Below are 26,921 nucleotides of genomic sequence, written 5' to 3'. Positions count from 1 at the left end.
GTGCTTCATTTGCACCAACTCCGTGCTTCCGGCACCCGTGCTTCATTTGCACCAACTCCGTGCTTCCGGCACACGTGCTTCATTTGCACCAACTCCGTGCTTCCGGCACCTGTGCTTCATCTGCACCAACTCTGTGCTTCCGGCATCCGTGCTTCATCTGCACCAACTCCGTGCTTCCGGCACCCGTGCTTCATTTGCACCAACTCCGTGCTTCCGGCACACGTGCTTCATTTGCACCAACTCCGTGCTTCCGGCACCTGTGCTTCATCTGCACCAACTCCGTGCTTCCGGCATCCGTGCTTCATCTGCACCAACTCTGTGCTTCCGGCACCTGGGCCTCATCTGTATCTGCTTCGTCGTCACCTGCATCAGTCTTCGGTCCCCAGTACCTCTACACCTCCAGCTACAACTTCCAAGTGTCTGGTCCAATTCCCCTGGTGACTTCTCCCAGCTCCAGTCATTATCACTAGCTTCCCCAAAGACTATTACAGACTCTGATACTCCTCTTTTCTCAAAGTAATCACCTGTACCATATTTCCATTGTGCAATAGACTTCCTTCAGCATATCTACGTGCCTCTGAGATCTGTTTCCATTGATAGTCAGCTAGCCACCAAGGTCACTCCTGGGTCCTCCAATCCCCAGTCGTGACAACCACGAGGAATCACTTTACTGATAATTTGTCTCAAATATGGGGCCTAATTCACAATTGATCTCACGGCGCAAATTTGCAGGCGGGGCAATTATTGATAGACTATGCATGCCACACATGTGCGAGGCTGTCCTGTGATAAAAGCCTGCTAATTTTTTTTAATCGCAGGCGTGACGTCAGGGGGAGTTCTATGACGTCAGCTCCGACCCCGTTCAGCCTATTTCTATGCACTGCACACACTAAAAAAATCATTCGATGGGGAGTGGATTACGAATGGATTTGCAGCAACCTTTTGTACCTGTCGACCTTTCATTTATATATACCTATTCCATGTTGGCCATTTACAGTAGATCTATTGAACTACACCCATGTTTTTTTTTTTTTTTGGTCCGGTCCTATGAGACAATGCATTTTTATTATTTATTTACTCATTTCCTTTCTTGACATGGTTATCATTTTTTAGAATAAAGTGTTTATAGACATAGGCGAATCTAAGGGTTGGTCCGGGGGTGCACCGGACCACCCATTAGACCGCCAGCCGCATAAAATTTAAAGAAATGATGCCCTCCCTCCATCCGCCGGCGCCTACCCGTCCCTCCATATCCCGCCGGCGGCTGCCCGTCCCTCCGTCTCCCGCCGCCGCCTGCCTGTCCCTCAATCTTCCGCCCTGCTGCAGCCTTTCCCTGAGAGACAGACACTAGAAGTCATATTTCACCTCTAGTGTCTGAAAGGGAGCACAGTGCTAAGCGCTGCAGCACTGTGCTTCCTGTCAGACGCTAGAGGTGAAATATGACCTCTAGTGTCTGTCTCCTCAGAGGAGGAGGAAGCATGTGCCCCCTGTCATTTCTAAGGCCACATTGAGAACCATGGCCACAGCCTCCTCCTCCATGGAAGCCGCAGCTTTCATGGGACTACCACCTCACCCTCCTCCTCCACAGGACCCGACTCAGCCTCCTCCACGGGACCGCTGCTGACTGACACTGACCATCGGGCTGCTGCCATAGGTACTCTTGTATACTGTATTCTTATATTCTATATATCTTTTCCCCACTCTTCGCTATCTCTCTTTCTCTCCCTCTCTCCCACCCTCACTCTCTCTCTCTTTGCACTCTCATGTCTCTCTCTCTCTCTGTCTCTCCCCTCTCTCTCTGTCTCTCCCCTCACTCTCTCTCCCCTCTCCCTCTCTCTTTCTCTCTTTCTCTGTCTCTCTGGGCTAGATTCTGTAAGCTTCAAAAGTGATAAAATGGAGAGTGATAAACAGCCAGACAATCAGTTCCTACCTGCCATGTCACAGACTGTGTTTGAAAAATGTCAGACAGGAGCTGATTGGCTGGCTGTTTATCACTCTCTATTTTATCAATTTTGAAGCTTAGAGAATCTGTCCCTCTGTCTCTCCCCTCTCTCTCTCTATCCTCTCTCTCTCTCTCTCTGTCTCTCCCCTCTCTCTATCTCCATCTCCCCTCTCTCTCTCTGCACTGTCACTGTTCCTGTACTACGGCTTTTCTAGTATATGTGTATCTTGTTTTATGTGAGTGGGCCAAATGATGCTCCCAGCCCTCGGCCCAGGGTATATGCCGTATGGGGAAAGGAGGAGGTTTCTGTATGTGCCATGCTGTTATTGCGGAGTTTGCTACAATGTGTAATCGACATTACAGTGTGTGGTCTAAAGTGTAATACCATGCCCATTTTTTTGATGCCACGCCTCCTTTTGCCACGCGGCTTCACCGCGAAAAGGTGCGCCCTGCGTGTGTATTTGGGACCACCCATTACCATAATTCTAGATTCGCCTATGTTTATAGATACTGTATATTTGCTGAATTGTATTTTAATTTGTTTAGTTTACAGGACAAATGGAAGTAAATGTGCTATAAACATAATGCCCTGTTTAAATGTTCCTAGGTGACACAGGAAGGGGGAATATCAAACATTAGAGAAAGGTAAATACCCCTTTCACACTGCACTTGTTAAACGGTATATTGCCGTGTTTTTCCCATTTCAACACGTTTAAGGCGTTTTACCCTCCCCAGGTACCCCCGCAACCCCCCCCCCCCCCCCTGGTACCTGGCAGTGATCCATCCGAGCAGCGGGGCAGCATGGTAGGCAGCGGGCATTCCAGGGCTCCTCAGGTCCTAGACTGATGCATGAAAGAATCATGCAGGAGTTTCATGCAGGAGGAGGCTGCAACTGGTGCACAGACAGCGGGGGCACTGGGGATCTGGCAGCGTGGTCCATGCTCAGGAGGAGGAAGCGGGTTCATTAGGAGATTGTCATTTTATTGGCGGGGTCCCTGCCGCGAATGGGAAATAGCAGAGCCGTTCATTAAATATGTGCATATTTAATCAGTGGCTCATTACATATGCGCATCTGTAATTTTCGAGCCCAATATTTCCCATTCGCGGCAGGGACCCCCACCAATGAAATGACAATCTCCTAAAGGACGCGCTTCCTCCTCCTGAGCATGGACCTGCCCAGATCTGCAGTGCCCCCGCTGTCTGTACACCAGCTGCAGCCTCCTCCTGAATCGTGCTCCTGCATGATGCTTTCATGCATCAGTGGGGGCAGCCCTGGCATGCCGCTGCCTACTGCACTGCCCCGCTGCCCAGATGGATTGCTGCCAGGTACCAGGGGATGGGGGGGAGCAGGGTACCAGGTACCAGGGCAGGGGGTACCAGGGCAGGGGGGAGCTGGGGTACCAGCTGGCAGGTACGTGGGGGTGGGGGGCAGGACAGGTACCAGGGGACAAGTGGTATATTACTGGTGAATTACCATTTTTGTACCTTTCAAAACGGGTTTAATGTGAATGCTACAAAAACAGTAATTAACCAGTAATATACCATTTACAACATGAAGTGGGAAAGGGGTTTTCAGGCTAGACATGATTTAAAGTCCCATTTAACAATACCGGGTCTTTACCCGTTTCTACAGTGGGAAAGCAGCATTAAAGTGGAGGAAGAGTAAATTACCAACCAGTCAGCTTTGGTCATTTTTATTTTAAACACGGCTTGCAAAATGACAGAAGCTGATTGTCTGGTACTTTATCTCTCTCCACTATTTCTCTCCAAGGTTTCATACATCGGCTACTGTGTCCTTTTGAGCATTAAAAAGTGAGGAAGAGTTCACCACTCTTGAGGGGGGCCTCCCCTCCATCTTCCCAATAGGGAGGGGGCTTTTAGGAGGCTCCCAGATTGGTGGGAGATGAAGTTCTTCCAGCACATGGCTCCAGCGGTAGGGGGGATATAAGCTAATGAAAGTAGAACCACACAGGTGATATTTATATATCTCTACTTGATGAAACTTGAGATATGAATGGAGGTCCAGTGAGATTTATTTATTTACAGTTACTTATATAGCGCAGCATATTTCGTTGCGCTTTACAATTGGAAAGAACAGTGATTAAACAAACTGGGTAGTAACAAACCGACATAGAGGTAGGAGGGCCCTGCTCGTAAGCTTACAATCTATAGAATGGACCTACACAGGGTAAGTAGGAGGGGCTTTATAATTGAATCATTGATCTTCCCTTTAAAATGGAGCCATCTCAAAAAATCTAAAGTGGGTTAGAGAAAGTGTGTATGCTTGTCCGATCATGTGCTCGTCTAAGCACTGGATGACGTCCAATCATGTGCTGCATTCACCCCTGACCACCTCTAACACAGTCTATATTCCACTTGGACTGGCTGATACAGGGGCAAGGGAGAAGACAATGACAATGTAGTGTCTGAAGCTGGACATTCCCTCTATTGTATTGTCACCTCAGCAAAACAGTTATTAAATTATTTAGGATGACACACTTCCATCATTAAACATATAAGAACTGTAAGGCTTTTTTTTTAAATAATTATATGTAAGTCATTGTTCCAAATGACTGGTCATTGGAGACTGAGTGGAATTTATTACCCAGTTGAAACCAGTGAGTGTGACACTAACCACATATTGGAATGGTATAATTACACTGTACAACAAACAATATAATTTTCTTGTAGTAGTAGGCGTGTCAGTTTCCAAAAACTCCATCAGGGGCACGTGTGGCTTCATAATTTATCAATCATCACTATTGCTTGTCAGTGCATGAGAGAGAGAGAGTCCCATATTTGAGAAGACTTACTAAAACTTAAAAAAAAGAAAGAAAATGTATGTGTATTTGTGTGTGTGTGTGTGTGTGTGTGTGTGTGTGGTGGGGGGGTGGGGTGTTGTTCCCATGTTTCCCATAGTAGTCTGATTCAGACCAACTCGCTATGCAGCATTGTGTAGCTGCTTTGTGAGCGGTTAAATACTGCTTGTCGGGGGAGCAAACTCCCGCCCCCCCCCCCTCACTGCCATCCGAATGTCCGCTACTGCATGAGAATGGATGTGTACGCCTACACATTCATTCGCATGCGTCCATATGGGCGACAAATAATTTGATGGCAGCCTGCCATCGACTGATTTTTCGCCCGCTCGCAGATAAACATCAGTCTGAACTAACTTGTATCTGGGCCAGAGATGGACAAAAAGGGGGCGGAGCTGACATCATGTGGCGTCAGCTGCCCTCCCAATCTGTGTTCCCTGGGGAACGCCCAGCATTTTCATGGGGACGTCTATAAAACGCTCGGCGTTCCCCTGCCCCAGCTCGCTCTCCCCTTCGTGTGTAAACATCCGGCCAGTGTGATACTCCCCAATGGCGTTCACCCATCAGGTCTCACCCATACGCATTACTCAGACCGGAAACATCGGTCCTCGCAGCAAATTTGCTGTGGACCGATCAAACCTGAATCACCCCCTTAATGTTCCCACTGGGGTATGAGAGCGAGTATCCTGCCTTTTCACTTAAATAGAACGTTCATATTCTGTGTAACTGCATTAGAAATGATACAGCTGTGATAAAGAACGCAGGCTTCTGTAATTTTGCATATGAAGAGATAATTAAGCCATCATTTCCTCACCAAGTAAAATCTGATCTAACGTCATTTGGGAAATGCATTCGTTCATGTCCCAATATAACATGTCTACTGGTCATAAAGCAATCATCATTTTGTATAGTTAGTAGTATACAGCAAACAAATAACAGCAGATGTTGAGTATCTTCATGTCCGACATTTAAATATTGAGATATGAATTTCCTTTACATTGATCAAAGTAAAGGCTACTGAAATCAATCTCTTTTATTCTCTAGGGTTAGAATAATAATTCTGTTATTGGTTATTTTGGTGACGGTATGAATGCCCGGGAGAGTCAGGAACTTCAGTGGGCACCTCCGCACACGGACAGATTGAGTCAGTGCCCAGGTACTGTAGGTTGATTACATGATTTACAATGCCACTGCTGTACAATGGCACAGTAGCATTACAAAGACGAAATGGCACCTGCGCCCTCCTCAGCATCTCCTACTGTGTCTAGTAAATATATTACCTCACAATCAGAACTTTATAAGCTCCTGCAGCTTGTACATATAAACATAATAATATACTCTCATGGAATGTACAGCAAACTCTTGAATTTTGTAAGGGAACCTTCCTGCACCCAATCCCCGTGAAGTGGGTGGACTGTGATGAAGTGATTCATGGCATCAGCCTAGGGATGGCCATCGACCATCGATGATTCGAAATCATCGATGGTTGATGGCCAATGTTCAATACTTTTGCCATCGATGGGGGAGAACCATATGGTTTCCCTCCATCGATGGAATAGCAAAACAATGTTTTGCTTTTCCCCCCCCAAAGTGCCGGGACACTGAGCATAGCTCCTCCCCCGACACCCGCGAAGCCCCCCCCCCCCCGTGTTTTGATTGGCCCATAGGCCAATCAATCAAACACAATGGATGACCATCTATATGTAAAAATATTGATGGTCATCCATTGCATAGTTAAGCACTATCGATGGCCAGTTGCAGAATTGCCATCGATGGCAACCATCGATGGCAATGGCAACGATGGCCATCCCTACATCAGCCTCCCTGGAGTTGTCCTCCCCCTCCAGGATCTTCCAGAGGAGATTTGCATAGTCAGAAACTATTCTTATAAATGTATAAAACTTATTAGAATGCATTTTTTATAAGATAACATGTATACTCAGTAGTGTCACCCAGTGCATTTTTTCACCCTGTCATCCCCACTTTTGGTATATGAGCACAAAAGGGAGTTTAGCCTTGTGTTTGTGAAGCCATACAGTGTAGCATGTTTGGTAGAGGAAGACTGTCATTCTCCCATTTTTGGGGTTCTGGTCTTGAAGGGCTTTAAAAGTCATTAAGACAATCTGAAAAGCAATTTGCCATCTTACAAGCAGCCAGTGAAGGGAGTAGAGAATGAGTGTAATGTGTCTGGAGCGGGGCTGGTTGGTTAATACTAGATTGGCAGCTGCTTTTTGTACCATCTGCAAGTGGTGCAATTAATTTGCTGGGTGCCCAAGGTAGAGGGAATAGCAGTAGTCAAGGCTTGATGATACAAATGCATGTATGACTGTAGGCATATCTTCTGGGGGGATTAAGTGCTTGATTCTCGATATGTTCCTTAGATGAGAGAATGAGGATTTGATTGTGGCTGATACCTGGTGAATTAATGTCAAGCCACTGTCCAGAACAATGCCATTAAGTGGGAAATTTACTAAGATGTGTATTCTACTTCACATGTGATGTTGTTACTGGCAACCAATCAGAATCTACTTCTTATTTATTTAGCACCCTCTAGAATAGGCATGTCCAACGTTGGCCCTCCAGATGTTGTGAAACTACACATCCCAGCATGCTTTGCCACAGTTTTGCTATTAGAGAATGCTAAAACTATTGCAAAGCATGCTGGGATGTGTAGTTTCAAAACATCTGGAGGGCCAACGTTGGACATGCCTGCTCTAGAAGATAGTAGACAGGATCTGATTGGTTGCCCATAGCAACACCACATGTGAAGTAGAATACACATCTTAGAAAATTCCCCCAAAATGTAAAGCCACTGTCCAGGACAATGGCAAGATTCTGGTTTATGTGTTCTTTAGTCGTTTGGCTTCTCTAAAATGTATTTGAAAAGAAAATAGACTTTCTTTTTTATTGGCTGACATCTGAGATGCATATGGTATTATATAATACTGTACACAGCTTTCCAGGCACTCCTAAAGCCTTGTACGCTCAGATACACAAGTGTGGTGGGGTTGGGTGGAGAGGGTGTGTTGTAAGTTCAAATACTTTTTAATCTACTACTATTTCATATAAACACCACATTCTATTTTACTTTCAATTATTTTTTATGGAAAGGTGATTTATTTGACAAAGACTTTATTTAAAATTACACATTATATATCTGAAGCGTCTCTTAACAAAGTTCCCTAAGTGTTTTGTGTCTAACAGGTGTGGGTTGCAATTTTTTTTTTTACACTTTAAGGGGTCATAATGTGTATCCGTTGTCCTGATAGAGGCGGAATTCAGAAAATAAAGCAGCTCACACATTTATTGGCTGTCAGCTAGTCTAGACTCTGCTGCTTTCTTTAACAATAAAATAGCAATAAATAAAATAATCCATCCATTGTAAATGTGAGATCCGATCGCAGCTAGAGAGAGGCCCTAGGAAAGTCGATACCCAAACATTTGTACAGTAATATCAAACACTGCTGCGTTTTGCAGCTGGCACAGAATACTAAGGAAATATACCCCTGAGAACATTTTAATGTAGTCATATGAATATTTATTTGAAAAGGAAGGAAGAATTGTTCTAGGAAGTTATTCTAATAGTCAAATGTGTTTTGGATTTTTTTTTCATTTGTCTGATAATTTGATGTTGATAAGAATTTGTCAGTACATAGAATGTCTATATCAGTAATGCATGTACAGAATGCTTGTCTGCTTTTGGGGTCTCCTTCCTTCATTAGGATGATATGTGGCCCAGTCCCTCTGGCCTATGGCGTGAACTGCGGCATAATGCAAGGCCGGGTGGGTGCTATTACTTCACCGTTATTGATGAGTGATATTAGCTTTCCAGAGATGCTGATTGTTTGGGAGGGTCCTGTTTTAACTACACTCATCTACACTAAGGTGTTGGTTGCTTGTGTAGACGAGGGAACCAGGTTTCAGCTTCCATTTCCATTGCTATTAAATAAAATAATTACAAATATATATAATTTAAAAAAAAAAACTATGTTTTTATACATAGTGAAATACCTGTAAATAGATTTAGTTTTCTGGGGGAGCGGCGTATACCAAGGGCGTAACTACCATAGGTGCAGGGAGTGCTATGGGGCCCAGAGCTGAGAGGGGCACACCTTCTCAGTCAAAGTAACACGAGCTTTATACATTTTTAACCATTGGGAGGTAAATAGGGGCCCTTACAAACTTTTGCTATGGGGCCTACAAATATCTAGTAATGTCACTGGCTAATTCCATATTTGGATGCCTGATAAATAGTCTTCTTTCCATTAACAGCAGGATTATCTCATGTTCACTGGCAGTGATCCTCTTATTAGATACGTCCAAAAAGCCTTTGCATACACACGGTGAGATATGCACTATTTTTCTATTTGATTTTGCCTATAGTTTCAAACACAAAAGTAATTGAACAATTAGGGAATAGTGATCACAATATGGTTTCACTGGAAATCAACTTCAGTAAATTACATCAAAAAGGATCTGCAAAAATACTAAACTTCAGAAAAGCGAACTTTGAATTATTCAGGGAAGCCCTTACAGGAATTGGGTGGAAAACGGTTATGGAGGGAAAAAATGCAGAGGAAATGTGGGATACTCTAAAAAAGGTGCTTGATTCACTAACTATTGAATACATTCCTAAAGTAATTAAAGGTAAATTCAACAAAAAAAAGCCACCATGGTTGGACAAAGAAGTAAGGTCAGCTATCAACAATAAAACCAGAGCCTTTAAATTCTATAAAAATAACTTGAATGAGGAGGCGTTCGCAAAATACAAAGAATCAAACAAAACTTGTAAAGGGGTAATCAAAGCAGCTAAAATATTATATGAAGAGTGCATAGCCACTGAAAGCAAAACCAACCCAAAGAAGTTTTTTAAATACATAAATAGTAAACGTTTAATTAAGGAAAACATAGGCCCACTAACTGATACTAGTGGAAAAAGTGTTACTGAGGACAAGGGAAAAGCAAAACTGTTAAATGAGTTCTTCTCATCAGTATTTACTAAGGGAGAGCAGACTGTGGAACGAACATTTACCACAAACGGGACAAATAAGCCAGATCTCATTGTGGATTTCACGCCGAAGGAAATAATACTGAGGCTAAGCAAACTCAAAACAAATAAGTCACCAGGGCCAGATGGGATTCATCCGAGGGTATTAATGGAATTAAGGGATGAACTAGCTACTCCCCTACATTATATTTTTAGCAAGTCACTATCGTCAGGTATAGTACCAAAAGATTGGAGAATAGCAGAGGTAGTGCCAATATTCAAAAAAGGAAAAAAGGAAGATCCCGCTAATTACAGACCCGTTAGTTTAACATCAATTGTGGGTAAACTATTTGAAGGATTTTTAAGGGATGGTATCCAGGAATATTTAGATAATCACCGTCTACTCAGTACTAACCAACATGGGTTCGTGAAAAATCGTTCATGCCAAACTAATCTACTAGGGTTCTATGAAGAGGTTAGCAAAAACCTCGATAATGGAAATGCTGTAGATGTGATTTTCCTAGATTTCGCTAAAGCATTTGATACTGTCCCACACAAGAGATTGATTAATAAAATGGAGAACCTAGGATTGGGTGAAAATATCTGCAGATGGGTAGGGAATTGGCTATGTAATAGAGAACAAAGAGTGGTTGTGAATGGTGCCGTATCAGATATGATACCGGTACTAAGTGGAGTGCCCCAGGGCTCGGTTTTGGGGCCCATTTTGTTTAACATTTTTATTAACGATATTGGGATAGGGTTACTCAGCAATGTATCCATCTTTGCGGACGATACAAAACTTAGCAAAATCATCAAATCACCAGAAGATGTCACCATGCTTCAAAATGATCTTGCAATTCTAGATGAGTGGGCTAAAAAATGGAAGATGAGGTTCAATGTAGATAAATGTAAGGTTATGCACCTTGGGAGACACAACCAGTGTGCAAGTTACAACCTTAGCGGAGAGGAACTGGGTAATTCCATACTTGAAAAGGATCTAGGAGTCCAAATAGACAGCAATCTAGGATGTAGTGCCCATTGTAATGTAGCTACAAAAAAGGCCAACAAAATTCTGGCATGTATTAAGAGGGGAATGGAAACTAGGGACTCAAGGGTAATTATGCCACTATATAAAGCATTGGTGCGACCTCACCTAGAGTACGGAGTACAGTTCTGGGCCCCACACTATAAAAAGGACATCATAGAATTAGAAAAAGTCCAAAGGCGAGCAACAAAGCTTATTAGGGGAATGGAGAATTTAAGCTACGGGGAGAGATTAAGCAATTTGGGACTATTTACATTAGAAAAGAGACGTTTAAGGGGGGACATGCTCAACATGTACAAGTATATCAAGGGCCAATATAAGGAACTGTCACACACCCTATTTTCTACTAGAAAGGAATCTAGGACGCGAGGGCATGAGTATAGATTAGAAGAAAAAAGATTTCATTCAGCTAGTAGAAAGAATTTCTTTACGGTCAGAACAGTCAAACTCTGGAACTCTCTTCCCAGAGAGGTGGTAATGGCTGGCTCATTAAATGCGTTCAAGGCAAAGTTGGACAAACATTTACTGGAGAAAAACATCCATGGGTACAAATAAGAAATATAATTTGTCTGTAAAATAGCAGAACCTACCAAATCAGCAATGGATATCTATACCAGGTTGAACTAGATGGACGCAAGTCTTTTTACAGCCTTACCTACTATGTAACTATGTATGGATAGAAAATCCAATGGTTTTTGTACATTCGATGCAGATTCGATCCCAATGCATTCTTCCTTGTAGTGTAAATCGAATAAAAAAAGTCTTGGTGGACAAGACTATGTAGTGGAAATCTAATGTGTTCACTGCAGCATTCGATTCGATGTCCATCTCCTGCCTGAAGCCTGTGTTGATGCACATCGAATGCATATCAAAAAGAAAATAGTGGAAATCAAAAAGGAGTAGAAAAAACTTCAAAGCAGGTTGAATAGTCCATATCTAATAGAAATCAAATCGAAAACGGAATTGAACCATGTGTACGCAACATAGTATTAGGGAAATGGTCCCTACTTCTGCGGAAAGCCCCATTCTCACTATAGCATATATGCTTTTTGATGAATGAAAATAATGTCTTCATTACTCCTGTGATGTAATAGCTTGATGAAACTAATACTGAAATGATAAATGATAAATTGAAGTTCTTGCTGCTAGAGGTTCTGAGTCACGGGGTGTACGTCATTTCCACAGATGGCTTATTTTATTGTTGAATAAATAATGACAGAGTGGTATTATCTGTCACACCAGATTAACCTGATCACAATTTAGGACTGTTTCGGTGGCCGGTACACTTTGGTTGACTTTTGTAAGGGTGTGAAAAGTGGTTATAGGTGGCTGATAGATTTTAAATTGACAGGCACACCTAAAACATGTCACTTGTAATTCCTTAGTGAAACAAATTGTAAGATCATATTATATATACTGTATAATTCTGTATAAGTATATTATCCTGTTGCTGAGATGACAGCTGATGTGCAGTGAGCAGTGTGTAGCAGCAGCAGCAGCAGCAGAGAGATCACCTTTCCCTCTGTTACACAATGACTGTGCTGCTGCTGACTTGTGTCTCACACCTCTCCCTCTCTCTCTCCCTCTTTCTCTCTGTGACAGGTCGGTGTGTGGATGCGGGGCCAGGCTACGGGAGGCGGGGCCAGGCTGCGGGGCGGTCCCTTCTTTTTGCAAACTTTTCCTAACCTTCGTCTCCAGAGCAGCAAGTATCCCGGCTGCGGGCTGAGCGTCGCCGCTGTTGTTGCTCCGGGCTGGATTACAAACCCCGTGGTGGAATAAGGAGAACGCTGGGAGGATTGTGACGCGGCTACCTGGGCTCTACAGGCAGAGGGAGGACCTGCTCGACGGGGGTGCTAGGATCGGCTATGGGGGGCACCTGGCAATGGGTCTTTGTCCTGGGGCAGACTCTGGCCAATCTCCACTACGTACAGACCGCGGATGAGGTTGTTCCCAGGCTCACCTTACAGTACGGTAAGTGCAAGGGATTGCTACTGGGGGGATTCTTGTCTATGGGACCCTGGGAGAGAGTTGGCATCTTCCGTAGTGACATGTATGCCCTGGCCGCTGCTCAGATCTATCCTCTGGTTATAGCATTTTTTTAAAGAACGTTGATATATTTGGGGTTTGTTGGGACCCACACTTTCTATAATATCAACGTAACAATATGTGTTCCAGAGGAACAAGAGGTCCCAGAAGTACTTGCCAGCCCCTGGCATGAATGCATTATCCGCAACACGTTCTTCTGCTCTTTTCTGTAAAGTGGCATTTAACCCTTCAGTGCAGGGCTGCTGAGCAGTTGGTTGGTTATACTTAGCATACTGTTCCTCTACCTGAACTGCACGCTTTTTAATCTGTTGAATAATGATAAAAAATAGCGCTGTGTTGGTGTGGTATCTGAGACTGGAACAGCCTTGGTGCATGGCCTGCTTGCCCTGCCTGTCCAGGGTTTATATGAAGTGAAGAGATTCAAGAGATTGCCTCTGGCCTGGTTTGGTGACCTTTGCTACAGCGTTGGAACTGATGATAAGAGGAATGGAAGATGATTCAGCCCCCTGCTGGTGCAGGCAGCACATCAAGCTTTATTTTGGTGCCTTCTCACCTTTCTACAACAGGCGAAGCCTCAATACACACAGCATTTGTTCTTACTGGAAACTAGTATATATATAGTTGGCCATGTGGGGATTAGTTGCTTTCCTTGTCTACTATTCTGTCATAAAATAAAAGTGACGTGTGCAATGTAAGGCTGAATAATAAATCACCTAAACATAGGGCCAAATGTATTAAGCCTTAACAAGTAGTAATGCATCAGCCCCCAACTGCCGCACATCTGAATGTTTGGACAATGGCAGTTAGGAAAAGATTGGCTGGTACTTTATCGCCCTCCACTTTACGAATTGTTAAAGTGTAATATACATTAGTGAGATCAATATATAGATGCATGTATGTGTTCATTGTTCTTCTGTCATGTCTATGAAGCATCACCATTAAAGTTACAAGTGCAGAATGTGATATTGGGCAGCAATGTCACTTCTAGTGGTGTGTAGGTATTTTTTAATGACATTCTAGGAAATACTTGCGATGTAATTCTGACTTTTACATATAATTCCTGTATAACTTTACCAGTTTCTCGTTATGGGGGAACAGTGTTTATCAAAGCTTGGCAAGATATGAAATGATGAGCGATAAAGTACTAACCAATCAGCTTCCAAGTTATATTTTACAGGCTGTGTTTGAAGAATGACAGGAGCTGATTGGTTGGAATTCTAATAAAACTCTGTGTTGCCAAGCTTTGATAACTACCCCCCTAAGTGCCAGGTTTCTCCGGTTTTCTGAATATTGGTAGCATTCGTTATGTTTTTGGAATTGAGACAACCTTCATACATATGTATATTATTTGATAGTATTCTAAACATGCCAAGTTTCTGACCACATAGTAACATGCTAAAGCTTGCCTGGACCCTAATGCATGGCCTACTTTTCTTGACTCCAGCATGAAAGATCGGTACTTTACTCCGACTGAGTAATGATGATACAGAAACCATCTCCTATGATGAACACATTGAGGTGATTGTTGTGGTTATTCCCTCTGTGACTTCCAACCTAGCTGAACAGTCTCCACCTCCAGTACTGAGTGCCAGGATCTCAGATCGCTATGCATGCCAATATTGGCTGAATAAAAATGCCAGCTGTACATACAATAGTTTTTGTATTTTTGGTTCAGTTTACAAAAGGCTTTTTCTGTTTTGTTCAATGCTTCTGCATCAAAGACTACGTGTCCATTGAGGGAACCCTCATGCCCATGCTTGCTTTTAACCTGTTTTACAGTTCATGCTTTGAAGTTGAAGGGTGGGGTAAAATCTGTTTCTAATAACCAGCATCATAAATGTCTCTGTACTACACTCTGTACTCGGTGAGTTTGCCTTATGGCTTAGGTGGAAGCCATGTGGTGAACCTAGAACAACCTACAAGATAGTTTTGTTTGTTGATTTCAATTATTTTCTTCTCATATATACTGTGTTTTTTAAGTGATTCTTGATCACCATCTACTTTTAAAATACTGTTATTTTGATCAAAAAGATTATCATACTACTCTGTTTGGTATGCACTGCCTTGGATCTGGCAAGATCCTTGCCCTGTAGTCATGAAACTGGAATGTGTTTTTACAGATAAGCTAATCCATGTTTTTTATTTATTTTTGAATAAAGATACCTGAGGTAAATTTACTAAAGCTTCTGAAAATGAAAAGAGGGGATGTTGCCCGTCGGATGCGGTAGAGAAATTATAAACTCTGGTTGCTATGGGCACATCCTCTTTTTAATTTTTAGAAGCTTAATTACATTTTATAAGCCTGGTCTCCATAATAAATAACCTGTAAAACTATATTTTTAATGTGTTTTTTTTTTTTTTTTTTTTAATCAGTTGGTTTAATCTGCTGCCACCTGGCAGATCTTCAGGAAATAGCTCTTTATAACTGAACATAAGCAGTTCTGTTTTCTTATACATCAAAAAAACTAACATGATAAAAATAACAGTATTTAATACAATTCCCCAGGTCCCAATGGATGCAAGCTTAATGCTGCCTGCTTTTAATTATTTTATTTTTGTTTGTTTTTTATTAGCAAATGAGCTCTGAAACATTTTTTTATTTTACTTTTAAAAATGTGCTCTCCGTAAATAGTTTTTCTGTTCAGTAAAAAGAAAACCTCTTTCTTATAGTTAAACAGCTGAATAACCACAGCAGAGTGCATGTCATTAATTGATATTATCTTTCAATCTGCTGCTAAACATGAACATTAAAAGAATGTGTCTTCACATGTTTTTCTGAGGGGATGGATTGAGTGAAAGTAATGATTACATGTATTCCTCAATGGGACAGTGTCATTAGTTGGCTGCAGTCCGTGCCCTCTGCTCACCCAGCTAAAGAACAAGATGTAGGTGTTGGGATAAATGTGTTTTATACTTTGCACATATGGGCAATATTCAATTGATGCCGGATCCATTTTGCCGGAATGGATCCGGCATCCATTATTCAATTCATCGGCCAAATCCGGATGTCGGATTTGGCCGATGATTGACACTCACCTGGCCGGCGCTCGGACCGGGTGAGCGTGGGAGACGGTGAAAACCGAAGATGGAGCCTGGATGGAGCCGGGTGAGCTGCTCTCACCCTGCTCGGCGGCAGGTATGTACGGGAGGGTGAGGGTGCGGGCTGTGGCGGACAGGAGGACGGCGCCGTGTTAGCTGCTGCTGCTCACCCAGTGCCATCCTTCCTGCCTCAATCCGGCATCTTGTTATGCCGGATTGAGAATGATGGAAACACAGCATTTTTGGCAGTGTTTTCATCAAAAGCAGGTGAATTAGCGGCTCTTCCGTCAATCCACATGCTTTTCGGCATGTTGGGGGAAAAAAAGCTAAGATTGAATTGATCGGAACCCCTTCCGATGTATTCATGTCAAAAACTGCCGTCTTTTCGGCAAGACGGCAGTTTTGACACAGATTGAATAAACCCCATAGGATCTAAAAAATATGGAGTAGACTTGGACAGCCCCTGACCCCAGCCTGTACAACATGTGATAGACATCTGTCTAGATCTGTTTATTGTTACATGCCATAGAGTGTCAAGTGTTTACTTCCTCCTGGCTACCGTAGCATGCTGGGAGTTGTAGTACAATAGTTGTAGTGTCTATACTGCTGGGGGGGGGGGGGGGAGTAAAAGTGTATACATACATTGTGTTGAATTCTTCACAAGCATATAGTAACTCTGGTGCTGGGCTCAACATGGAAGAGGTCTTATAATGTATACTTGCCAAATCCCTCCTGTCCAGTATAAAACCTCAAGCATTCTATTGGAGTTTTCAAAAGCATTATGACATACGCAGGAAATTATTAAAAGAGAAACAATTAGTATGCATAAACAATATGCAGCCACTGGGAGCAGTAACTTTTATACCATTATTTTAAAGCTTTTTATCCTCTCACAGAAACACATTATTTTGTGTACGGTACTGGCTTTCTGTCCTCCAACAACAGCATAACACTGCTGGCCAGGAGTTCCAGCACTGTCTGTATGCATGATTGCCATTGAAACTGGAGGACAGTTTTGTTAGTAAGGGGCTATGGTGGTGCTAAGGGGGGCAGGACACCAGATTTGAGGGGGTGCTAAAAAGAGGCAAAATTATGGCAATTCAAAGCAGCACCTGGATGGGAGCTCGAAACTACCCCAGGTGCCACAATCTATGGAGGAGATCCAGAGGCACCTATTCTGGTGTGTAAATTAAAATCTGTTACTACCAAGCTAGATGAGCCAGAGAGATTCTGCATTGCCGTGTTGGCATTATCTGCAGTTGGAGGTACAAATTACCTAGTATTTGAAAGCAAGACTTTATCATTGACTGACTTATAAAATTGCTAGTTTACTTCTGGGATCTGGTTTTATGGTTAGCATTACTGCCTCACACCACTGCAGTCATGGGTTTAAATCTTAACCATGGCCCTGACTGTGTACATTCTCCCCATGTTTGCAATGGTTTCCTGCTACAATCCATAATATATACTAGTATGTTAATTTGCTCCCATCAAAAATGAACCCTAGTGTGTAAGTATGTGCTTTAGTGTTCATTCTAGCAGCCGCTTTATTTGAAAACCCATGCAGTTCCTCTTCCCTGCCTGGGGTGTCGCTGTCTGCTGTAGTGCTTCTAGCACAGTGTGGTCTGTATATCAGCACTGATATGCATACCAGACCTGTGCTAGAAACACCACAGCAGACAGCGACACCCCAGGCAGGGAAGAGGAACTGCATGGGTTTTCAAATAAAGCGGCTGCTAGAATGAACACTATGTGCTTATACGTATGTTTAGGGTAGGCTAAATTCTACCTGCGAAATCATTGTGGAACGTCCTCATGAAGTCAATATTGTAGAAACATTCACAGACTAGTTTAAATGTACTAAGAAGATCCCCAAGGTATTGCTCCGCTCTCTACAGCTGCTGATAATTAAGATTTCTTCACTATGGTACATGGGTTTACAAACGAGTACAGCGTTCTGAATATAAATACATGGGGCAGAGCGAGAACAAGTGTCTGTTACTTAATTCTCTTCCCAATGGTATCGTGGTAAATGGATTTAATACGCTTCAAAGTATTTAAATGAGTAATGCATTAATAATTGGTGGTACTGATTTATTCCTAGATGGAGAGAAAAAAACATTCATTACAATGAAAGCACTGTACAAAAATACAGATATCTATTCTGTTTATGCTGCCAGTGCCATAGTAAATGTGACCTGCTGGTAATACTTTAAGGATAGACTGTTTGATTAAGAAGCTGCAGAACAAGTACAAAAGTGAAACCAATCTTCCATTCATAGTAGTCCATTTAAATCTTAAGTTAATGTATCTAAAATTGAAATGCACATTTCATATATTTGCTATAAATAATGAAGTATTTTTAATATTATTACTGTTCTAAAATAATTATTTTCTCTCTTAGAATTTGAGGTATATTAGAAGCTATAATTGTGCCATCTTTGTTGTCACTTTTGTGACTAGGTTGGCACACAGCTCATCTGTTCTTTAGTTCATAGAAAGGAGATTATTACCAGGGATAACCAGCCACCACTCCCCTGTAAAAACTCACTCTTCCTCATCCACATATGTACACAAGGAGAAAGTAAAGAGTGCAGAGAACTGGTTTCCAGGGCAGTAGTGCACACCCTCAGGTGTATACTTGGCTGTGTTTGAAACGGTCGAAGCTTAGTGTTATAAGAAAAACATAATTGTATTTATGCCCGCTTATCTGTGCAATGAAAGCCAGAGCATATCATTATTTTCTTGTATTTTATTCCTCCAACTTTTCTGCCTGGGAGTGTACTCATCCCCCCCAGCTCCCTGCTCTGTTTGTTGACATGAGAGCAGATACATCTCCACACAAGGAGAAGGGGGATGAGAGATGTAAGCATTTCCAAACCCCTGCCTCTCTGTTTACTTCATAGTGCAAAGGCCATTAGATGTCTGCCCAGTTCGTTTACACAAGATGATTTTTTTTTTTTCCCCCAAAGCTTCTTAAATGCTGGTATAATGCGTACTTGTATTAAACCATTGATTTCTAGGGAGTTGTTTGCATGGGCGATATTGGTGTAATATATTGCATTACATTTGAATGAGTAGCAGTACCTGCTGCACTTCCTGATGCTTAACAGATATTAATATTCTAATGTAACAATAAGATATATGCCAGCAGCAGGTATTTAGATCTAGTCAAGACCGAAAAAAGAAGAAAAAAAAACCCTATTATTATATAAATACCGCACTCAGTAATTTGTATTAGTGTTCATTTTAGCACTCGCCATCTTTCAAAACCCATGCAAATCCTCTTCCCTGCCTGGGGTGTAGCCGTCTGCTGTAGTGCTTCTAGCACAGAGTGGTCTGTATAGCGGCACCGATAAGCAAACCAGACTTGTGCTAGAAACACCACAGCAGACAGCGACACCCCAGGCAGGGAACAGGAACAGCATGGGTTTTCAAAGATGGCGGGTGCTAGAATGACCACTATGTGTTAACTGAGAGTAGATGAATTATTTATTCATGTGTGTATAAACTTTGCTGTGTTTATGACTGTAGTGAAAGGAACCTATGTGACCAAATGCAAAGTGTAAGTTAAAAACCTGTTTCTATTGGAGACATTATGGTCACTATGGGGAGAAATTCAATCCAACAAGATGTATCACAATGGCCTTTATTCAGATCGCAGTACAAATTTGTTTGGAAAATGGTCAAAACCATGTTAGAGAGTTAGATTTGTATGAGTTATTTTGTTTCTTTGCAGGGTAAATACTGGCTGCATTATTTTTACACTGCAATATAGATTTCCGCTTCAACACACCCCACCCAAATGTAACTCTCTCTGCACATGTTACATCTGCCCCACCTGCAGTGCACATGGTTTTGCCCATTTTCCAAACAAATTTGTACTGCAATCAGATCTGAATAAGGGCCAATGCCTGGCTCTTAAGCTATTTGCTGTATACTGAAGGGCCAACACTGCAAGTTTCCCATAGCCCCTCTATAGGATGCAAGGAAAAACCCTTTGGCGCGCATTGCTATCGTCTGCTGTGTACACATGGGGTGACTCAGGGAAACCTTCTAAACTACATTGTCAAAATTGCTTAGAACAATCGCCCCATGTTTACAGAGTTCTACTCAAAACCCTGCAGACTAGCAAATGTGGCTTACAGAAGGCTCCAGAAATAAAGCAGTTGCAGGTAACCAAGCTCTTAAGCTGTGTACACACTGGGCGATTTGTACTAAGCAATTTTGACTACATTGTCAAAAGCCCTTAGAATGTTTCCCTGAATCGCCACGTGTGGACACACCAGGCGATAGGGATGCGTGGCCCCGCAGCTTCGCTATCGCTCGGCTGAATAGACCCTGCAGGCGAGAATATTCTTACTAGACGCTGCAGTGTCTATTTGACTGTACACGCGGGTTGTCGCTTGGAATGGACGCCGGCTTATCTTTGGCAGCAACTGGGATATTTTGAATAAGCAAAATCGCTTCATCAGAATCGCCCAACTGCTTTGTCTAGTAAATTATCTGGAGAAGAGCCATTTTAGGTTTACCGCGTAGACCCCCTTAAGGCCTATACACACTGGGTGACTTTGTGCTGAAAGTCACTCAAAACCGCATGTTTGAGCGGCTTTCAGCTCAAAGCTGTCCAATGTGTATGGCCCGGCGATGAGCTCCCGCAACATTGCCGGGAAAGCCGTTTATTTGCTGGTTATACCAGCAGATGAGCGGCTTTCAGGATGGCTTTGCATAGCGATGCACTATGCAATGACGTCCCCCCTCCAGCAGCGCCGGGCAGGGGGAAAGCCGCTCAGTGTGTATGCACTGACCGGCTTTCCCCGCAGAGTTGAACGCTATCATCGCTGTCCAACCATGCTGGGCATAGTCACCCAGTGTGTATGGACCTTTAGTCTCTAAACTTTATGGAGATCTGTAGTGTGTTGCAGACTCCTATCCCCATGCAATATCCCCAAAAGGTCATTTATTTTTAGTAACTGGATGTATTTACCCTGTAACTTAATGTAAGTCATAGATCTAACCCCAGCCATAGGCTTTGTTTGTAATCTACTTTAGTTGCATAACCAGGCTTGGGCTTGTTGCGTGTCGCACAGGCTGGCAACAACATGCTTGTATCTGTGCAAAATGACTGTTCTCCCTGATACATGACCGTATCCACGAAGGGATCTGTGCAATAAAGATTGTGAACAATTGTTCAACTTAATAGAGGGATCTAGATTGTTCTATTCTTTATACCAGTGTTTCCCAAATGTTTTTTAATCTCAGCACCCTAGCGTTTCAGCATTTATTTCCCAGCTCCTCCAACGTCATTTTTTTATTTATTGATTATTTGTGGAAACAAATATTATATTCAGTAAATTGTGCCTAGTTGTCATTCTTAGGGGTGTATTCAGTGTTGGTCGTTAGGTCCATTCTGTCTAAAACAGCATATTTTACGCCTGAAAAAAAAGTCTAGATGAATTGTAGTATTCACTATCATTTTTTCTAGACAGTCTAAAGCATTTCACCTGTCAACTCTTTTCGTTTGCCTCGCCTGTCTAAATGAGTCATTTGGACTTTTTGTTTCACTTTGTCTAAACTCAGCCATGTTAATCTGATTTAGCCTATTCAGTGTCCGATTGTCTAAATGGATTCTACAGTTTTCAGGCAGGCTTTAGACAAAGTGAACTAGACAATTTCTTCTGTCGGGACTAGTCTACAAAACATAAAATATTATTTAATTTATGTAGTTTTTTTAATTAATCAATGTCATTTATTGTCATTTTGCTTATAAATACATTATGTATGTTTATTATTGTCTATATGAATATATTTAGATTTTTTTCATTTTTTTTTTTACTCTATCCATGTAGCATTGTGTTTTACTGCAGTGTTGTACCCATGTGATGTTTTTACCCAGGATTCTGTTATCCCTCACTCCCATTTTGAGACTGTCAACCTTTTACGTAACCACCATGCCGACCTAACCACCTGTCATCCTAATGACCATGTCGACCTTCCACCATGTCGACCTAATGACCCTGTCGACCCTCCACCTGTCAACCTAACCCCCATGGTCAACCTAATGACCCCGTCAACCTTCCACCCATCGACCTAACCACCATGCCGACCTAATGACCATGTCGGCCTTCCACGCGTCGACCGTCCACCTGTCAACCTAACCCCCATGGTCGACCTAACCATGTCGACCTTCCACCATGTCGACCTAATCCACATGTCAACCTAACCCCCATGGTCAACCTAATGACCCGTCAACCTTCCACCTATCGACCTAACCACCATGCCGACCTAATGACCATGTCGGCCTTCCACGCGTCGACCGTCCACCATGTCGACCTAATGACCCTCCACCTGTCAACCTAACCCCCATGGTCGACCTAACCATGTCGACCTTCCACCATGTCAACCTTCCACCATGTCAACCTTCCACCATGTCGACCTAATCCACATGTCAACCTAATCCACATGTCAACCTAATCCACATGTCAACCTAATCAGGTGCAGGTGGTCAGCAGGGGGGGTGTGTGTGAAGGAGGGCAGCAGGGGGGGTGAAGGAGGCCATCAGGGCGGGGGGGGGGATGAAGGAGGCCAGCAAACGGGGGGGGGGGGGGGGGGGTGTGAAGGAGGCAAGCGGGGGGGGGGGGGTAGGCAGAGTACACAGATACAAGGGGAGGGAGCATACAGGCGGGCACTCCAGGAGGCATCCATGCCGAGATCGCGGCTGTGCTATCACAACCCCATATCACCTCCATCCCCATCCACCCACCATGCAATGCCCGCTCTGCATCTAGTAATCCCCCACCTGCCCTGCAGCTTCTAATCCCCCGCGAGGTGTCTGCCCGCTGACAGGCTGCGCACAGCGTGCGGGCACTTCAGGTGGCTGAGATCGCGGCTGTGCTGTCCTCCTGCTGTCCGCCCGCAGCGTCTAGCAATCCCCCGTGAGCTGTCCTCCTGCTGTCCGCCCGCTGCCCGGCGGTGGCAGCCGGGCAGACAGCGGCCGGACAGCTCACGGGGGATTGTAGACGCTGTGGGCGGACAGCAGGAGGACAGCACAGCCGCGATCTCAGCCACCTGAAGTGCCCGCACGCTGTGCGCAGCCGGTCAGCGGGCAGACACCTCGCTGGGGATTAGAAGCTGCAGGGCAGGTGGGGGATTACTAGATGCAGAGCGGGCATTGCATGGTGGGTGGATGGGGACGGAGGTGATATGGGGTTGTGATAGCACAGCCGCGATCTCGGCATGGATGCCTCCTGGAGTGCCTGCCCGCTGAGCGGCAGCCAGTCAGTGGGCAGACACCTTGCAGCGGGGGATTAGTAGATGCAGGGCGGGTGGGGGATTACTAGATTCAGAGCGGCATTGCATAGTGGCTGGACGGGAACGGAGGCGGTTGTACCCGGAGACCCAGCAGGGAGGGAGGGATTGGTGTCAATTGAACTCCCCTGCATGTGCATGAAAAGAAGCAGGGGAGTTAGAAGAAAATAAAAGTTTACATTCACATAGCACCTCTCCAAAAAAGCAAATGGAGTGTGTGTGTGTGTGTGTGTGTGTGACTGTCAAGGCCTGCAGGCGAATTAGACATGCCCCCTTTCGCCTCATTGGTTTTTAACGCCAGGAGGTGTTCTGAACTGATTTCACCCTGAATACACTAAATGGTGAAAGGGTGAAACACAATTCGCCTGTCTAGCTGATGTAAAAGCTAGAACAGGCGGAAATACATCAGCTAACGACGGACCCTGAATATGCCCCTTAGTGTTAAGGTGTGTACACAGAGCAGCATGGCCCTCTTTCCATTTAGCAGATCAAAGCAGAAATAGATGCTTGCACTGTCTTTTTTTCCGCTTGTGATCCTGATGTCCTAGGTCCATGCATTGGGATCTACTATGCATCGAATGCAGCTGTACATGTGAGATTTCTGCTGCTTTCACATTGCCTAAACGTTTAAGACCCGGTATTTTGAAACGGTATTTAAAACGGGTCTGAGCCACTAAACCCTTTTCACATTGCAGGTGAAAACCATTTTAAAAAGCATGTAATACCATTCACACATTAAACCTGACCCCCAAGGAACACGTTTCAAGTCTCAGAAATAGAGCCGTTCACACTGCCAAAAAAAACGGCTCTGAAACGGGTAGGATACTGCTTTTTAACAAAAAAACGGTATTTGTTAAACTGTTAAAGCACCATAGAACTTTCACTCTGCAGCTCTACCTGTTTTAAAAGGCTAAAAAAACCCTTCAATTTACCGTTTAAGAGCTGCAATGTGAAAGGGGTATTAGGGTAATCTTCTATTCAATTTGGACTACATAGTTCAAATCTAATAGAAAGTAACCCTAAATCACACCGTGTGTACACAGCATTAGGTTTGTGGTGGTGTAACCTATGGCAGCCATTAGCACTGGTTCTGCCTATCTCTTAGACCAGTGGTTCCCAACCCTGGTCCTCAAGTAAGTACCCCAACAGTGCAGGTTTTCCAGGTCACCCGGCAAGTGCACTCATTATTCAGGCACATTTGAAAAGATCCACAGGTGGAGCTAATTATAGCACTTGTGAGAGACCTGCAAAACAAGCACTGTTGGGGGTACTTGAGCACCAGGGTTGGGAACCACTGCCTTAGACCATAAATAATTTGACTTGAACCTGGAGAACCAACCCGAGGTGCCCATGCAAGAGCCTGGCGGCACCCCAGGGTGCTTAGGCACAAAGTTTGGAACCGCTGATTTTAAAAGGTACATTTCCTGATCATGAGGCACATGCTGATTAATGCCCTTTAATATCAAATGTCTTGTCTCCCTTACAGAAAGCTTATGTCTTGTTTGTTACATTAAACCCTGTGCTCATGTTACACCAGCTATGATGACTGGGTATTGTTGAAATACTATATTGCAAGATAAGGTGAGCGCATACAAAGACTCGGCATGACAATCTGCACTTCCTAGAGCAGCATACACGTACACCTGCTCCTAGTGACGAGGTTGTTGCTCCCTGGCCACATTGCAGCAATCTCAAAAAAGTTATTTTTTCTAAGTCCAGGCCATTCGTTCGTTCCTCCTTGGATTTGTTACTTTTACTGTATATGAACCAAACTCCTCTGACATTAAAGGTTTTCCTGCATGTCACTGTCAAGTTTTGTTTAAAAAGTGTTGAAAAGTCACTTGTTCTATACATGACAGAGGCAGGAGTGCATGTCTAATTAGCTTCCGGCATTGGACATGAGCCACAAATCTTATCTGTGCTAAGGGAACTGTCACTTAAAATACATAATTTTATTTATACTACTTTTCTATAACCATTAAAAGGTATTATGCTTAACGACACTTTACTAAATGCTTTGTTGACAGCTGAAAATGATTCATTAATTTCATTGGCGCGCAGTAAATGCCTTATTCTCCACCCCTTTAGCAAAAGGCCCATACACACCAGATGAATTTGAGCTCAAACTAGCTCAAAGTTTTACCGGCCAAGTGAACCACAGTCTCCTACTGTGGAAAGTGGTTCCACGCCCAGTGTGAATGCACCTTTACTATGTTCTGATGCATGTTTTTTTTCATATTTAGAGATTTGTAAAAAAAAAAAAGCACCTTGTTAAAGCCAAACACATACATAGAGTTAACACCATCTAAATGCTATTACAGTGTGCTCCCATGGACCGTATGACTTTTGACATATTCAAAATACATGTGTTGTCTTATTTGATAATATATTTATAGGGGGCACGCATCAAAAATATAGGGGTAAGGCTACATGGCGAAGGTCCACAGAATACTTCCAATTCAGTTTACACAACACAAAAGTTTCCATTACTCAAATTATGCCACATAGTAGTACCCCTTGTACACCGTGCGCCACAGTAGAGCCTCTTATACATACTACACCAGGTAGGGCCCTATATACATGTCGCACCAAGGAGAGTCCCTACACTTCATTCCACTCCATGGGCCAAATGTACTAAGCTTGAAAACTGATAAACCCCCAACCAGCTTCTACCTGTCACTTTTCAAACACTGTCTGTGACATGGAAGGTAGGAGCTGATTGGCTGATGGTTTATCACTCTCCATTTTATCACTTTTCACGCTTAGTACATCTAGCTCCGTGAGAGAGAGAGAGAGAGAGAGAGCGCATGTGCCAGGGCTGGATTAAGCTACTGGGGAGCCCAGAGCACTCCTGCCCCAACCCCATGTCTCTTGTTCTCACCTGTTGTCTCTCAGACTTATCCTCTCCTGTGTCTCAGCCTCACTCCCCTTATCTCTTAATAGATCGCTGCATATATTGTAGCTTGCCCCTTGTGTGTTGTTTATGAATGCGTGCTCACTTTCTTTGCTATTCAATTAAGTGACGCACCAGTGGGCATTGTAAGAAAGCATACTCCAGTCATAGACACTTCTCTACTCTCTTAGCTGCAGTGATGGGGCCTTCTGCTTTTCTGACTAGTACAGCCCTCCTCCCTTCATCAACAAATGGCTGTGTAGCTTAGCTTCAGGAGTGGATGAATGCAGGTTGGCTGCAGCTGAACCCTGATAAACTGGTCCTTATGATAAATCCCAGGACAAGACTGAAGCCTACCAACTGGACTTACACTTAGATGTTCAAAACTGCAACACACTAGACCTGTGCATAATCTTGGCGTTGTTCTGGACAGTGGCTTGACACTTAATGGCATTGTTCTGGACAGTTGCTTGACACTTAATGGCATTGTTCTGGACAGTGGCTTGACACTTAATGGCATTGTTCTGGACAGTGGCTTGACACTTAATGGCATTGTTCTGGACAGTGGCTTGACACTTAATCATCAGGTAGCAGCCACAATTAAATCCTCATTCTATCATCTAAGGAACATAGCCAGAATCAAGCACTTAATTTCCCTAGAATATCTGCCTACAGTCATACATGCATTTGTTTCATCGTGCCTAGACTGCTATAATGCCATCTACCTTGGTCTTCTGACAAAAGAATTGCACCACTTACAGATGGTACAAAATGCAGCTGCCAGGCTATTAACCGACCAGCCACATTTTAGCCACAGAACACCCATTCTCTACTCCATGGGTCCT

General features: G+C 43.4%; 1 protein-coding gene across 6 annotated transcripts in view; it reads left to right on the top strand.

Annotated features, from left to right (window-relative positions):
• The window catches only part of SEMA4B (semaphorin 4B), a 254,134-nt gene that overhangs the window by 181,142 nt on the left and 46,071 nt on the right, over window positions 1–26,921 (top strand). For 4 of the 6 annotated variants that reach the window (XM_083184137.1, XM_083184133.1, XM_083184135.1 and 1 more), the window contains one exon: window positions 12,393–12,761. The exons of 1 other annotated variant lie outside the window; for it this stretch is intronic. In XM_083184137.1, coding sequence (XP_083040263.1) covers window positions 12,656–12,761 — 106 coding nt within the window. In that variant the 5' untranslated portion in view covers window positions 12,393–12,655. The remainder of the gene's footprint in view (window positions 1–12,392; window positions 12,762–26,921) is intronic. One more of the 6 variants, XM_083184136.1, reaches the window with a different exon arrangement.

The sequence above is a fragment of the Crinia signifera genome, chromosome 4, assembly GCF_055691185.1.
Source record: "Crinia signifera chromosome 4, ASM5569118v1, whole genome shotgun sequence".
Classification (NCBI taxonomy): domain Eukaryota; kingdom Metazoa; phylum Chordata; class Amphibia; order Anura; family Myobatrachidae; genus Crinia; species Crinia signifera.
The sequence above is the reverse complement of the archived record's forward strand: the minus strand, read 5'-3'. Positions and strand labels throughout refer to the sequence as shown.